The sequence below is a fragment of the Macrosteles quadrilineatus genome, unplaced genomic scaffold, assembly GCF_028750875.1.
Source record: "Macrosteles quadrilineatus isolate MER2022 unplaced genomic scaffold, UCM_ALF_1.0 Scaffold_2__2_contigs__length_208266976, whole genome shotgun sequence".
Classification (NCBI taxonomy): domain Eukaryota; kingdom Metazoa; phylum Arthropoda; class Insecta; order Hemiptera; family Cicadellidae; genus Macrosteles; species Macrosteles quadrilineatus.
Window position 1 is genome coordinate 166344522 of NW_026542595.1, and position 13636 is coordinate 166358157.

The window sequence follows — 13636 nt, forward strand, 5'->3', positions numbered from 1 at the left end:
CTTCGCCCAGTTCACCCTCTTCCTGCGGACCGGAGGGCGGTCGGGGACTCCTCCCTGCGGCAGATCGATGATCACCGGGACGTGGTCGGAGGAGAGGTCGGAGACGACGAAGACTTCGACTGGGCCATCGAACGAGCCAGCCAGGCCGATGTCCAGGATGTCAGGCGGGTGACCAGCACGGGGGTAGTGTGTGGGGTCGGCCGGGGCAACCACGTTGATGTGAGGGTGGGCGGTGAGGTAGCGCCTGAGAGCAGCTCCAGTGAAGTTTCCTCTCCTGCAACCCCAGTCCAGGTGTTTGGCATTGAGGTCGCCTGCCAGAAGCGCCGGGGTGTCGGGGGGCAGCAGCAAGTCCAGGAGTCCGGGATCAAGGCGTCTCCCTGGGGGGTTGTAGGCAGAGGAGATTTCCAGCTCTGCACCGTCGTGCTGGAGGGCGATGGTCGTCACCTCGATGCCAGGCGGGAGGTTCCTGACGATCGGTCTGTGGGTGACCCGACGATGAACCAGTATCGCCGAGCCACCACTGGCACGTTGTTGCAGAGGCCTGTCTGTCCGGTGAGTGTAGTAGTTTCGGACGTTGAACCTGTCCCCACCGCGCAGATGCGTCTCCTGGATGAGGGCAACGTCAACGTCCATGTCAGTGAGGAGTTGTGTCAGCTCATGGCGTCTGTCGGCAAGCCCGTCGGCGTTCCACGTGAGGATGCGAAGTCTACGCATGCAAAGAAAAATAACAGATTATTAACATGAAGGCAATAAATCTATTTCCCATAAGAGCCCATGTTAGACCTCAAGCGCTGACCCTAACTACTACAGTCCAGTTACAGTCCAGTCACAGTTGCGTCCACAATTTCTCAGTCAAACTGTCAGTCATTTGGTTGCAGTCACTCTTCCGTCACTTTATTTACATTGGTGTTACAGTCAAAAATGTTTAATTAAAACACAATATTCTATCAAATTTTCATCGTCCGTCTTGTTGATTGTTACAAAAATTACCTGAGATATAAACTCGATCATTTAAATAAAAAAGTGCTATTTTCTAACCTCAAACACGTCCGTCAGACGTCCGAAAAATCCAAAAATATCGTTGATAAGAAATCTGAAATTGACTGACGGACGCCGGGAGAGTGACTGACGGAACTGCAACGGATAAGTGTAGAGAGCCCAATAGAAAATTCATTAAAGATTATTTTTGTTAACTATTACGTGCCTGAATTGACTGGACTGTGACATGCCATAACTGATGTCTGAATCGACCTTAATACGTAAGTACCCAAAGTAGACTGTCGGACTTTGACCATGGATTGCATTGCACAAATCCATCTCTTAGAATATAAACAGGCTAAATTAAATTCCTTCTAAACACTTCTAAGCGAGATACGCTCCACCATAAGGCCCGAGCTTGTTATAGAAAGGGTTTGGAGGTAGTAAACACAGCTGTTGTGTGACACAACGGTTTGGCAGCTTCATGGGCAAAACGTAGAAGTCCTGGTCAGGTAGATTCTTGTCCTTAATAATCTCCTCGATCTTCCTCAGGCAAGAGAGCCCGAGGGGAGCACAGTTAGAGGAGGCGCCGAACACATATGGATCAAACGGCTCTGGAAATAATGCAAGATTGAAATTACAGTCGTAGGAAAGATATGTGAACAAGAATAGAAATATGTTGGTCTCTGATGGAAGGACAATATAATTAAAGGATGTAAACTTAGCTAAGAAATATTTTAACCTAAATATGACAGATGTGTTGAATAGCGTATCTTTTTTTTGGCTTTGTTACTAGCTAATACCACATTTAGCCAGGACCTTTTTAAAAGTCAAATGCTTAAGAGCTAGATCCAGAAAGACCATCAAAAAGCTATCACTTACCAAAATCACGCCTACGATCTTCCATCAGGCAAGGCCATTACAATTTCAGCTATTCAAATATATGTTCACTTGATCATTTGCAGGTTTTAGAAACACGGTGGTATGAAATATATACACTTTTATTCATATTATAATTAATGAAATATATACACTTTTCTTCATATGATTAAAAAGACCACAATTTTCTTCAGTATTTTCTTCATCCAAATTAGTGCTAAATTTACCTTTTATAACTCTTTTAGCAAGGTCTATGTAGTTTTTAACTAAATTCTCGTTTAACTTTGATGTATATTACCTCTAAAAATGACCCTTTTGCATTGTACCGTTATGCTTCTTTGACAAAAATTTCAATTTACCAACATTTCTTATCCCTCATTCCCAAACACGGTGGCAAAAAATATTTAATCTTTTAACCTTTTTATTTATTGACTAGTTAGAACAATGAGTTAATAGAAATTATCAAAAACTGTGTGGTCACTTTAAAAGTTTTGTTTGTCAAGGTTTTTAGTGGAGTTATTGACTCCGTGTAATATGAATGCGAGTACATGGTAATAATTAGACTCATAAAAAGCTATTGTTTACCTACCAATTATTAATTTGTTTAAATATTCAGTAGAAGTCTAAAAGCCTTACCTCCAAACGCTGAGCAACGATATACAACGTTTGTGTCACAGCCTGCATATGCAACAATGTGATCTTGCACTATCTGAAATGGATCTAGAAAAAAATAGAGAACATTCATTGAGCGAAGCTCACTTTCCCTCACTTTGTAACTTCTTTGTAAGAGCATCAGAATGTAATAGCTTGACCAATTGATATGAAATTTGGCCAACAGCTAAAGAATACTGAGCACAATGTTTTGGTAAAAAATATTTGCAAATTTCCTTCTGGATTTTATTTTACGGGTCACACAATTTCGCTTGTCATTTTAATGTAAGTTGAAAGAAAAATTATATTGGGTTTATGACATATGGGTTTATCTCGTTTCATTTAAATAAGATAAACATATGTTAATTGTTTTGTAACTGTTTTGTTTACATTTCAATGTTTACTTTCATCCTAGGTTAAAGTTGGAATCTAACAGTTTATCAATGGAAGTAACAGTTTTGCTATATTTCTTTTGAGCATGCCTCATAGGCCACGTCGTAATATTGGTCGTCGCACCATTAATGCAAATATTGTAAGAGAGTGGCGTCTTGAAGAAGGAGAACCAGATGAAGCAGTGGCGGAAGAAGCTGATAATGATAGGCAGTTAGCTAATCAATTCCAACATGAATTAGATGCACTAAAATTTTACACTTGCACTAACAGTCATCGCCAACAACTAACAGCTTCAAACCAATCACCGATTTGTTCTCGTTGTCGTTCAAATGCAACTAAATTCACGGTGTTAAATAATATGGATGTGTCAAGTGTCCCGAACGAATTAACTGACCTGACGATTGTAGAACAAAAATGTTGATTGCACGAGTACATCCCGCTATGCGCATTTACAAAGTACAAGCAAATGGTCAGGACGGCCAGTTTCACTACAAAGTTAACATCATTAATGTTGAGCAAGATATTAATGAAATAGCGTCTGTCTTACCTACACTGCCCGAAAACTTAAAAGTCATCATTGTCCAAACGTCAAGGCGTCTTTGGCCATATCGATTTCAAAGTTCGACGTGAAAAACTACAGCAAGCACTTATTTGGCTGAAGGCAAATAACCCATTCTATTTTGACATAACCATTATTGATGAAGCGCTATTTGAAGGCCTGCTTCTGGGAGCCACCATTTTCACTAGACCGATTGATGTCAATTAACAGACACAGATCTTGGGCAAAGAAGAAAGAAGCTCTTGACCGTTTAAACGAAATGTCAAATACACATGTCTAATAACCTTTTATCAATTCTTATTCTTATTCTTAACTAAATAAATGAACTCTCAGATAAATTTATCATTCTTTGGAACTTAAATAATATCGGGCAAACAAACAGTGAATCTGTTGGAAGGAAACATATTGTAGGTTGTTAGCGGCTTTAGCCATTGGCAATCTTTAAATAATGCTTCGCTCATTTATGCGTCTAAAGTGTAACGGTAGACCACCCTAGTTAGTAAATATGAGTTAAGTTTTCAATTAAGTTCTAAAATCTTTTTCAAAAATGTATGTTAATGTATTTAATAGATACCTTTTACTCAAATCTCAGCTTCAATACATCAACACACTTCACTTTAGTTATGACATGAGCTGGTCATTACTATTATTATTATGGTTACTATGTGTATGGTTGATAATTATAATATTGTTAATTTCTGTTCGAAGCAATTAACCTTTTTTATGACTATACTCAAAAGGACATATAAAATTAAAAGTAACGTCATTTAATTGAAGTCTTACTTGCTTTCCGGTTCACCCCTTTCGAAACCGGTCCCTGTACATATGTGGTAACGTCATTGGAACCGTCACAGCTTGAAATGGAAAAAATAAAATTAATCAGAAGGAAACACATAGCTTGTTAACTAGTATACTTAATTTACCTTCAACTTATGCTTGGTTGTGGATGTTATAATTTAATTTATTTCACGGGGTGAGTTTATGTAACTGATAACTGATGACACTTAAAACTAAAATCTTCCACACCACACAAACCACCAGTTCAGATATTTAAAAAAATATGGTCTAAGATTCTCATGGGTATACATCCAGTGGTGTACAAAATGCTAAGATATATTACAGACTTTAACAGGTTGAACATTTTACCATTCTACCAACAGTTTCCAATAAATTATGTAAGCCAAACAATGTTTTACGAAAGAAATTAGCTACCACTACAGTTTGGTGGCTACGACAATATTGATTTCAATTTGAGAATTTGTGAATGTTAGAACATAATTTATAAATAATTTTCGTGACTTATGGTAGCACTTCTACAAAAAAATATTTTGGTCTTATGTCTTTTACTCCACACAATTTACAATTAACACAACCCTATAAGAGACATTACAATGGTGTGTATACTTACAATACCCTCGACACATAAAGTGTATTAGCATTTGGCTCGTCTGGAAGTGGAAAGTACGTTATACAGATGTTGTCTATAAGGACGTTCTCGGAAGTTTTGGGCAACAGATTCAGAAAAATGGGTTGATGGCAGTTAAACTAGAAGAGCAAGATGAGCTTTTTTAGGACACACAATGATATTATTTCTAATGTATTTAAATGAGAAGTATAACAAATATCTAATAAGCAAAAGTAAAATCTAAATAATATGTAAACAAACAGAATGGTATTTATTTGTGACGTGGTTTTAGGGACGACTCGGGGCAAGGCTAAATTTTAAAAATGAACTGAACCAAAATTACAAAATTTGAGCTGAAGCTAAAAACAAATATAACATCAATTCAAATTTTTATTCATCTGAAATATTTTAAGTTGTTATTTGTAGTCAGAAAACCCTTAAACTTTGAGTCAAGTGTATCAGAAATTGTTTTGGATAGTAAATAATTTGTCTTCCTCACGAAAGTATTACTGAAGTGAGTCACCATGTACAGTTAAAAAGTTTTATAACAGTAAAAAGCTATTTTATTGGTTATTTTATGACTGAAAAATAATAAATTTACATCAATGTAGGTATTAACAGTCGAATTAACCATGCTTTAAGCCAAATAACTATCTTAGCTTACCCAATGGATAGTATTTTATATACTAAAATGCCTCCAATACAACAGAAAAACAATAAATATTACACCTATTTATAAAGTAATGATTGGCTTTGGCACGAGATCTTTAATGGGTTGTATGTTATCGTTACAGCTCTGAACATTTTATAGACTATTTCTATAAAATTGTAATAATTATATGATATTATGATCTACCTTTTTTCAATCAAGCCTACGAACTATTGTTAAAATAACTAGTTTTATATAGGGTATGTAACTCACAAACGTTGGGCTTTCATCAATAGTGTCGACCTTCATACATTGTTTGGTTGCCTGAGACAGTCCAAGGAGGAATAAAACTAAGAGACGCCTCATGTTTTGCTGTAACAGAGATAATTGAGGATTTTATTTACTTGAATAGTAATGATTGTTGGGGAAAGCAATGACTAAAGATTAATATTTTTTTTATTATATAAAGTCAACTACGTAGTACGTCAAGTACGTAGTGTCTTTCATGAACACACGTTTGACGTTCTACTTGATACAATTTCCAGAGCATATTCTTGATAAGATAAAAGTTCATTGACATACAGTGTGTGTAGGTGAGTGTGTGTGTATACGTCCGTGAACGCGATAACTTTAGTAATTTTCGTCCGATTTTGATTAAACTTAAATGAGGTATGAACTTGAATTAGTTTGCGAACCAGCATGATCGGACCATGGGAACGGGGTTTTATGGGGTAAAAAATTGTTTTTCTCATCTTTAACCTTCAAAACACGAAATTTCTCAATTTGAATGGAATTCTCAAATGGAAATTCGCCTAGTCTGAAGGTTTGCTGCGGCGGGAGTGTTTAAGTTAGAAGAATGGTTATAATATTAAAAGGTAGACAAAATATGAAATATACATTAGCAATTTTTAATTGATATAATCCCTTTATTTTCCATGCGTTAGTAAGGTAATTCAATTGACAAAATACGTTTTGCTATAAACAGCATGACTGCCAAACTGGATTGACTGACAAGAATGTTGTATGTTATTCATCAGGCTTAAATTAACTGTCTTTTTCCATTCCTGTAGAGGAATATAAACAACTCAAAACTTTGAATATAAATGTTCGATATATCAATCTGAATTAAAAATATACCATATTAAAATACTCATAATTAAATACACTTTTAACACAATACAATTGCAAGACAGTTCTCATAGTAAAACCGTAAAGAAGTATAATTCTGATTCCCATATAGTGAATTATACTATAGTTCGGCCGCTTAGAAAACGACCTGCGCGCTAATGCTAAAACAATGCTGGAGGAGGTCGCTTTCTAAGCGGCCGAACTATAGTCTTAGAATAAAAAGGTACTGAGTGTGTGCACTTTACCAACTAGAATGGTGCTGAAAATGTAATTTCTTTTAACAAATTTCCCATATAGGGGTATTTCTACATAAACTTGTTAAACGTCCCGCAATGAAAGACAACTCATTATAAACTGTGGCAACTTTTTTCTAACTCGTAGGAAGATCAGCCTTTTCACATCAACTATCTTAGTATAGAGAAACGGTATCAGCAAACTGACACATACTTTCTCCCATTAGATCCTTCGCAATTTCAAATCATTTGGGGTTTTACAATTTTTTAGAACCTTAAAATACTATATTAGAATCAAAATCGGTTAAGGTGTTTTTGCTAAAACCCGTTTTCCTGATAGTTTTTAACCATTTATAAAATCACCATTGTATGTAAAAATTGTGAAAATTAAAAAAAATAATAAAAAGCGCATTAAAATACCAGGGATTAGTGGTGTGGATCACACACACGACACTTCGAAACTCAACTTTTTGAGATTAAGGGGACTTAAATAAGACAATGGTACCCGTTGATCGAATTCGAGCAATTGCTAAGTAAAAGTAAAAATGAAAACCTATAAAACAGCTTTAATAGTAGAGTACTCGAAGACAAGCTCAATTAACAATGCTCCGTTGGAGTAAAAATGGCTAGGCTATAGCTTATTCGTACTGATAGGATAACTACTTTAGTATGCAAAGTCGTGGGTGGGGGGGAGCGAGCTGATTAGAGCGCAGGACTCCGGTTCCTGGGGTCCTGGGTTCAAATCCCGCCAAATCACCAATGGATTTTATCTAAGTGATAATGGCGTAACCCCTAGGTCTAGCCTGAAGTAATGTGAAAAACAATTCCGGGCTCGTGCCTAGCGTCCTAGGACAAAAAAGTAAGCAAAGTCGATGATTTGTCTGAGCTCCACATATTGATCAATAAGTCAACAAGAGAAGTTGGTTCACCAATTATATAATTTTCAAATACATTTGATAAGATAAATGCACACTATTAAAATACTCGTACATCCTTTGTTGACCAACCATAATTAAAGGGAAAAGTAAACGTAGTGTTCGTCTCTGATAGAGAATATTTTATGTGTACTGTTCAAAGCTCAAAATACACCTATAAAGTAAACTCACCTCTTTGAACTAGACGAGGTGACTGCTCGATAACAGTAGTAGACGCCTATCGGTAACTTTTGTTGACACTAGTTCTTAGACAAACAAAGTTTCTTAGTGTTCACGTGTGGCACAATGGTTGCAAGTTTTACCCTAATTTGGGACCCGTTTAATACACAGTAAGAACTTAATTGTGATAAGAGGATACATTGGTTATGTATTTTTTTCCTTTATTATCCTACAAATAATTCATTGAGGTATTAACTTGTAAGGGGTAAGAGTCACTTTATGGTCTAGTAACGCACACGGATATAACATGTTTATCGATTTCACTTTTTTATTTTTAATACCCCTGTTTCTTAAAAAATGTAATTGATAGCAATTATAGTTTACCAATTTCTCGTACCAAGTGACCTCATGGAACATAATTAGTCATTTGTCAGCTTTTGTCAATAAAGTCGACTTTGGAACATTGTCTATTTCCTATGATAATCCAACGGGGACCAAATAAACATAGAGAAGATTATACATTTTGTTAATGAATATTGAGCAATTATTACTTTCAATTTCAGCCACTATAGTAATAAATCAAACAGTTTGAAGGTTGATTGTACATAGTTGCCTCAAACATTTAGCTCAAACTCCCAAAGTACTAGAAATACCGCTCCTATAATTAATGAGAATTACAGTGATTTAACACTGCATTAACTCGTGCCGTACATCTTCTATTCTCGAACTATTTAACCAGTCATAAATAATGGAAGGGAAGGCTTAAGATGGATTATATCTAGTGGTGCCTTTGGCTAATGTAACAGTTGTTGCTTCAAAAGTAGTGCAAGATCTAAAATTAAACTGTAAATCTTGACATGTACACTTTTGTATAGGAATTGTGATGAATACGGGGCTAAGTTAGTGTATTTAACTGAATGCCTAATCTATTCTGTATCCATACTAAGATTTACTTAAGTTATATCTAAATGTACAGTGCAGTGCAAATGTGAACCAAGAAACAATGTTAAAGTTTCCTTAAAATCAGTAAACAAAGAAGAATGGAGGCCAAAATTGCAGTAACAAAGCGTTACAATGATGAAAATTAAATCAATTCTATCCTGGCTGGACCCAGCTATTTTAAAACGTTTTTATTAGCTCACTTTTTTGTCCGGTACCAAAATTTGAAATCAATTTTATACTAACTTCCCGACGAGCTAGAGACTTGAAACTTGAAACATATCTCACAAATGGAAGACAATGTAATATTAAATAATTTAATTTTCAAATTTCTTTTGGGCTACGCCCCATGGGCTTGTTTTTATTAAATCGCTTTCTTGCAAATTTGTATACTTCCCGATGAGCTAGAGACTTGAAATTTGAAACATAGCTCATAAATGGATGACAATGCAGTATTATATAATTTAATTTTCATATTTCCCTTGGACTACGCCCCATGTGCTTGTTTTTATTAGCTCGCTTTCCTACAAATTTTGATATTAATTTTAAACGAAGTTCCCGATGAGCTAGAGTCTTGAAACTTGAAACATGGCTCACAAATGGATGACAATGCAATATTATATCATTTAATTTTCATATTTCCCTTGGGCTACGCCCCTTTGGCTTCCAAATTTTCCATGTTTACATTTTAAAAGAATGTAAACATAGAAATTAGTTTAAGTCAGCTGTAAATACTTAAATTTGGCAGTTTAACACATACATGCTTATTAAAAATTAACTTCACCTATTGAACTAATATGATCTATTGCATGTGCCCCACGTTTTTCGTTTTAAATCTTACAAGTATTTATTCTCTCAACATTGTATAAATTATTTTATACTCTTTAGTGTGGTTAAAAACGTGGCATTTTTAAAAAGTATTTTTATTTATAAATTATTTATTTTAACTAAGCGTGTGTATTATTTATCCTAGATTTATTTTATGTTGATTTTGGTGAGCAAATTTCAACAATAATTAAATATGCCATACTTTAAAAGTGTATTAATACACAACTCAAACAGTTAAATGGGTTCACAATCTGCACAATATACTCGTACAATGCAAGGTTATTCTGTGACATTTAAAAAGAGATTGGTCCATACTTCGGTAATTACACAGATGTGACGCAAAAGAAAGAAATATCATAAATATTTTGCAAGCGGAAATGTTAGTATATCAATAACCTCTCAAGCTTAAAAGTGTTTTTAAATAGAAATAAAGATCTACGTACTTACTTAGAGTAATCGATCCAATTAAATTAATATTTGATTAGCAATTCACTTCCATCAGAGTATATTTTTTTTGTATGTACTGTAAATCACACTAACACATTGTTCACATAACAGGCCTGGTTATAATAATGTATAATAATGCACTGCCTCAAAATAGCTGTCTTACGGATCGTTTTGAGTCAAAGTTAGCTTTTTGTAGACTAGTCCGTTAAATTTTACAGACTCGAATCATAATGGTTGTGTCAAAGCTTATCTGAAAAATAAATCAGCTGTTCTGGTCCTTTCAAATGCTTCAACAATATATGAACAAACTTTTGTTTGTTTCTTACATAACCTAACGTTCTTTTTTAATCAATTCTATAATATATGACAATGTAATGAAAAAATATTGTTTGTAACTCGTCCTAAAATGCTTTTTGTGACTTAATCGAATTTCCGGATGAGGCTATATCGTCCCAAAAAGCCTACTTTAAGGACTAGTAACGTAAACTACTATTTATACATTTGATACCATAGGATAAATAATCCGTACATTCTAAATTATTTACATCATAATGAAATCTGCTGACAACAATGTATGTTTTGTTTCCCAAGTAGAAACTTAAATTGGCACAATTGGTGAAACTTGTACATTAGCAAGTTACTCTGACAATATCTACTCACGTCACAGCTAATGGAGTACTTATGTGAACGAGACATCAGAGCTGAAGTACACTTTGCCTCCCAAGTGACAAGCACAACTCAATCATCATCTAAAACCCCTTGTGTCGTCTTCCCAATTGGGGATGAGCCAAGTGCAAGTGGGGTTGAGAAAAAGACTCTTTCAGTTTGAGCTGAGGGTTTTGATAATTTAACATACACCAAAAGGCTCAGGAATTATATTCATGTAACAAAGATTTGAAAAAAAAAATTAACTAACAATTTAAGTTCCATAGTATTTCTCATAGCTCTGGACACGGATCACAGGGATTAAGAAAACTCGATGATAAGATCATAGTAATTTTGCATACGTCAAATAAACGGGCTATATGATGAGATCACTGTAAAATTCCTAAAAATATAATTATCGCCAACATTTTGTCAGTTAAATATCATAAGTGGTGGCAAATTAGGATTGGTCATTGATTAGGCTTATGATCAGTTTTGATGAACCTTTTGAGGTATATTTTGTACCACTATGTTTTTCATACATTTGTTCATAATTCAATCTATGCTCACTACTTAACCTATGCCCACTTTAAATATTTTCCTTTGACTCCTTGTGGATAAACGGGAAAACTTATATTTGCTTCGAAAAATAATTTTTAGGTGTAGTACTTAAATGCAAAGCACCATTGAGTTATCTGCAAAATAAAAAAATAGTTTACTTCCCAAACCTTTTGTAAGCATTGTATTCAGTAAATTGTTATAAAAAAATGAGGTCCCTGATTGGTCCTTTCAGATGAGAAGATCAATTATACAAGCTCCGCACTACATAACACTCCCTTGACAACACGGGCACTTTTTAATTATTCTTTTTATAACTTCCATCTTTCATTTTGATATAGTTTGGTATAAACAGGGCAATTAAATATACAGCTTGTATTTTTAAACCATTGAAAACATGTTGTGGGAAGGTCGCATATTACTTTTTGAGAGTACAATCCCTTTTAGCTGACAAGGAAAGTGCATTCAGAGTAATCCACGGAGTTCTCCCATGGATTAAAAATAGAAACCAGTTTATCAGTAACATTTTTGAAATGTTAAGTCTGCAACCCTAAGTAAATATTTGTGTTTACACAGTATATACTACTACAGTAAACACATATATTTACAATATTATTTTTTAGTACCTCTAAAATGTTCTGCTTTTATGATTAGTGATAACTAATTTTTTTTACAATTTTCCAGCCAATGGATATTATTTTTATTAAAGCATTAATGAAAATAATAAAACCCAAACATCTGGATATTACCATCTTTTTATAAGGCAGATTTATATCCAAACGTCTATCTTGACAGTTTTTCAGAGAAAAACACTCTTTTGACCATAACTAATGCTTAAACTTTATCTTGACTATGAACTTACTACTCTAGAGTACCACTAATATAATAATTCAAAAATTAAAATAATAATAATTCATATTACTTCAAAATTTCACAATAATAATGTTAACTAAAATTCATCAAGCCCATTAAAATTTCCAAAATTCTTGACAAAATGTTTACGTTCGACTTAACATCCTTATAGACAAATCATATGGTGATGTTTATGGATTCATGTTTCATGCTATCGACGAGGAAGTATTTTTTTTCTAATAACATGAGTTGGCATTAAACATTCAGTTTTCACACAGCTAACATATTTGAAACTTACGTAGAAGCTGATTCAGTAAATTTAAATTTACATGAATCTTACTTACTATTACGATAAACATTTCGAAAGCACTATCCACTACCTTAAATGATGTCGTTACTCACCACTCTTTATTAGCTTGAGTATCATCGGAGTGTCAGTTTTGCTGGAAATTGTAAAGTTTGTCAAATTAACTTGTCAATGGGAAACTTCACAAAAGACACTCCCCTTGTTGTTTTCCCCATTTTCTACTGTTCAAGATTCGGCCTTTGTCAAAGTAATCATATGAATAATACATTTCACCACATAGTGTATGTAAGATAATTTATTTTATAGGCCTACGTTATTTCAATTACTCAAAAATTGTTTATTAAGGGATCACAGTAATTGCATATAATTTTGAAAAAATCAATTTTCAAACTTTTATTTTGAAATCTTTTTTATTCTAAAACTTCATTTTAAATGTCTACTAAACCCTACAAAATTTTTTTAACCAACAAATATTCCCGATGGCAGTTTTTTTACATCGTTATACGTAGGCTAATCCTTGAACTCAAGCCACTGGGTTTCACTTTTTTATTGATACAAATATACTACAGTACAACCTCCATATCATTAAACCATATTACTAAGTAAGGGAATTAAAATTTTTGTTTACCACTGCATGGTTTTCAAACAAGTAAATAATTTTACATACTTAGCATTCCAATATTTAAATCAAAGATAAACATTTAAAATATAATAACTTTTATGTTACTACAGGTTTATTTTTACCACTCAAAATCATTTTATTTATTTTTATACTTTGGAATGTGAACAATTATACAAGTGTAGGCTGTCATCTGTTTCAGCATAATATAAGGACCTAATAAAACTAGGCTACACTGAATGAATTGGTTCAAAAAGAAATATACAATGAATGTATAAACATGTGTAAACAACAAGGAACTACAAACCTATTTTACAATAATTATTTAACCTTATGTGGTCTACTTTATATTGTAGTTTGCTGCTAAATAACCTTTAAAATTAAGGATTATAATAAACGTAAGGAGCCACATCCAATCAGAGTTAAGTGGCAAAGTTCAACTATGTACCCACTTGCAATTCATCCACCGAGA

At 34.0% G+C, this 13636-nt stretch overlaps 1 protein-coding gene across 1 annotated transcript; it reads right to left on the bottom strand.

Moving 5' to 3' along the window:
- Window positions 1–811: 811 nt before the first annotated feature.
- Window positions 812–8025, bottom strand: LOC128988165 (uncharacterized). The gene is made up of 6 exons (XM_054409399.1): window positions 7982–8025; window positions 5788–5886; window positions 4869–5005; window positions 4244–4314; window positions 2494–2577; window positions 812–1592 (listed from the first exon to the last, which is right to left on the bottom strand). Exons 2-6 carry the CDS (start codon window positions 5878–5880, stop codon window positions 1363–1365), a joined length of 615 nt encoding a protein of 204 aa, XP_054265374.1. The 5' UTR covers window positions 5881–5886; window positions 7982–8025; the 3' UTR covers window positions 812–1362.
- Between the last annotated feature and the right edge of the window lie 5611 nt (window positions 8026–13636).

Bases quoted from the DNA above. Each gene is read 5' to 3' on its own strand.
- LOC128988165 (XM_054409399.1), bottom strand. From the start codon at position 5,880: ATGAGGCGTCTCTTAGTTTTATTCCTCCTTGGACTGTCTCAGGCAACC. The intron at 5,006-5,787 runs GTGAGTTACATA...TTGCTCTTCTAG, and splicing joins TTGATGAAAGCCCAACGTTT to TTTAACTGCCATCAACCCAT. The intron at 4,315-4,868 runs GTAAGTATACAC...TTCCATTTCAAG, and splicing joins CTTTATGTGTCGAGGGTATT to CTGTGACGGTTCCAATGACG.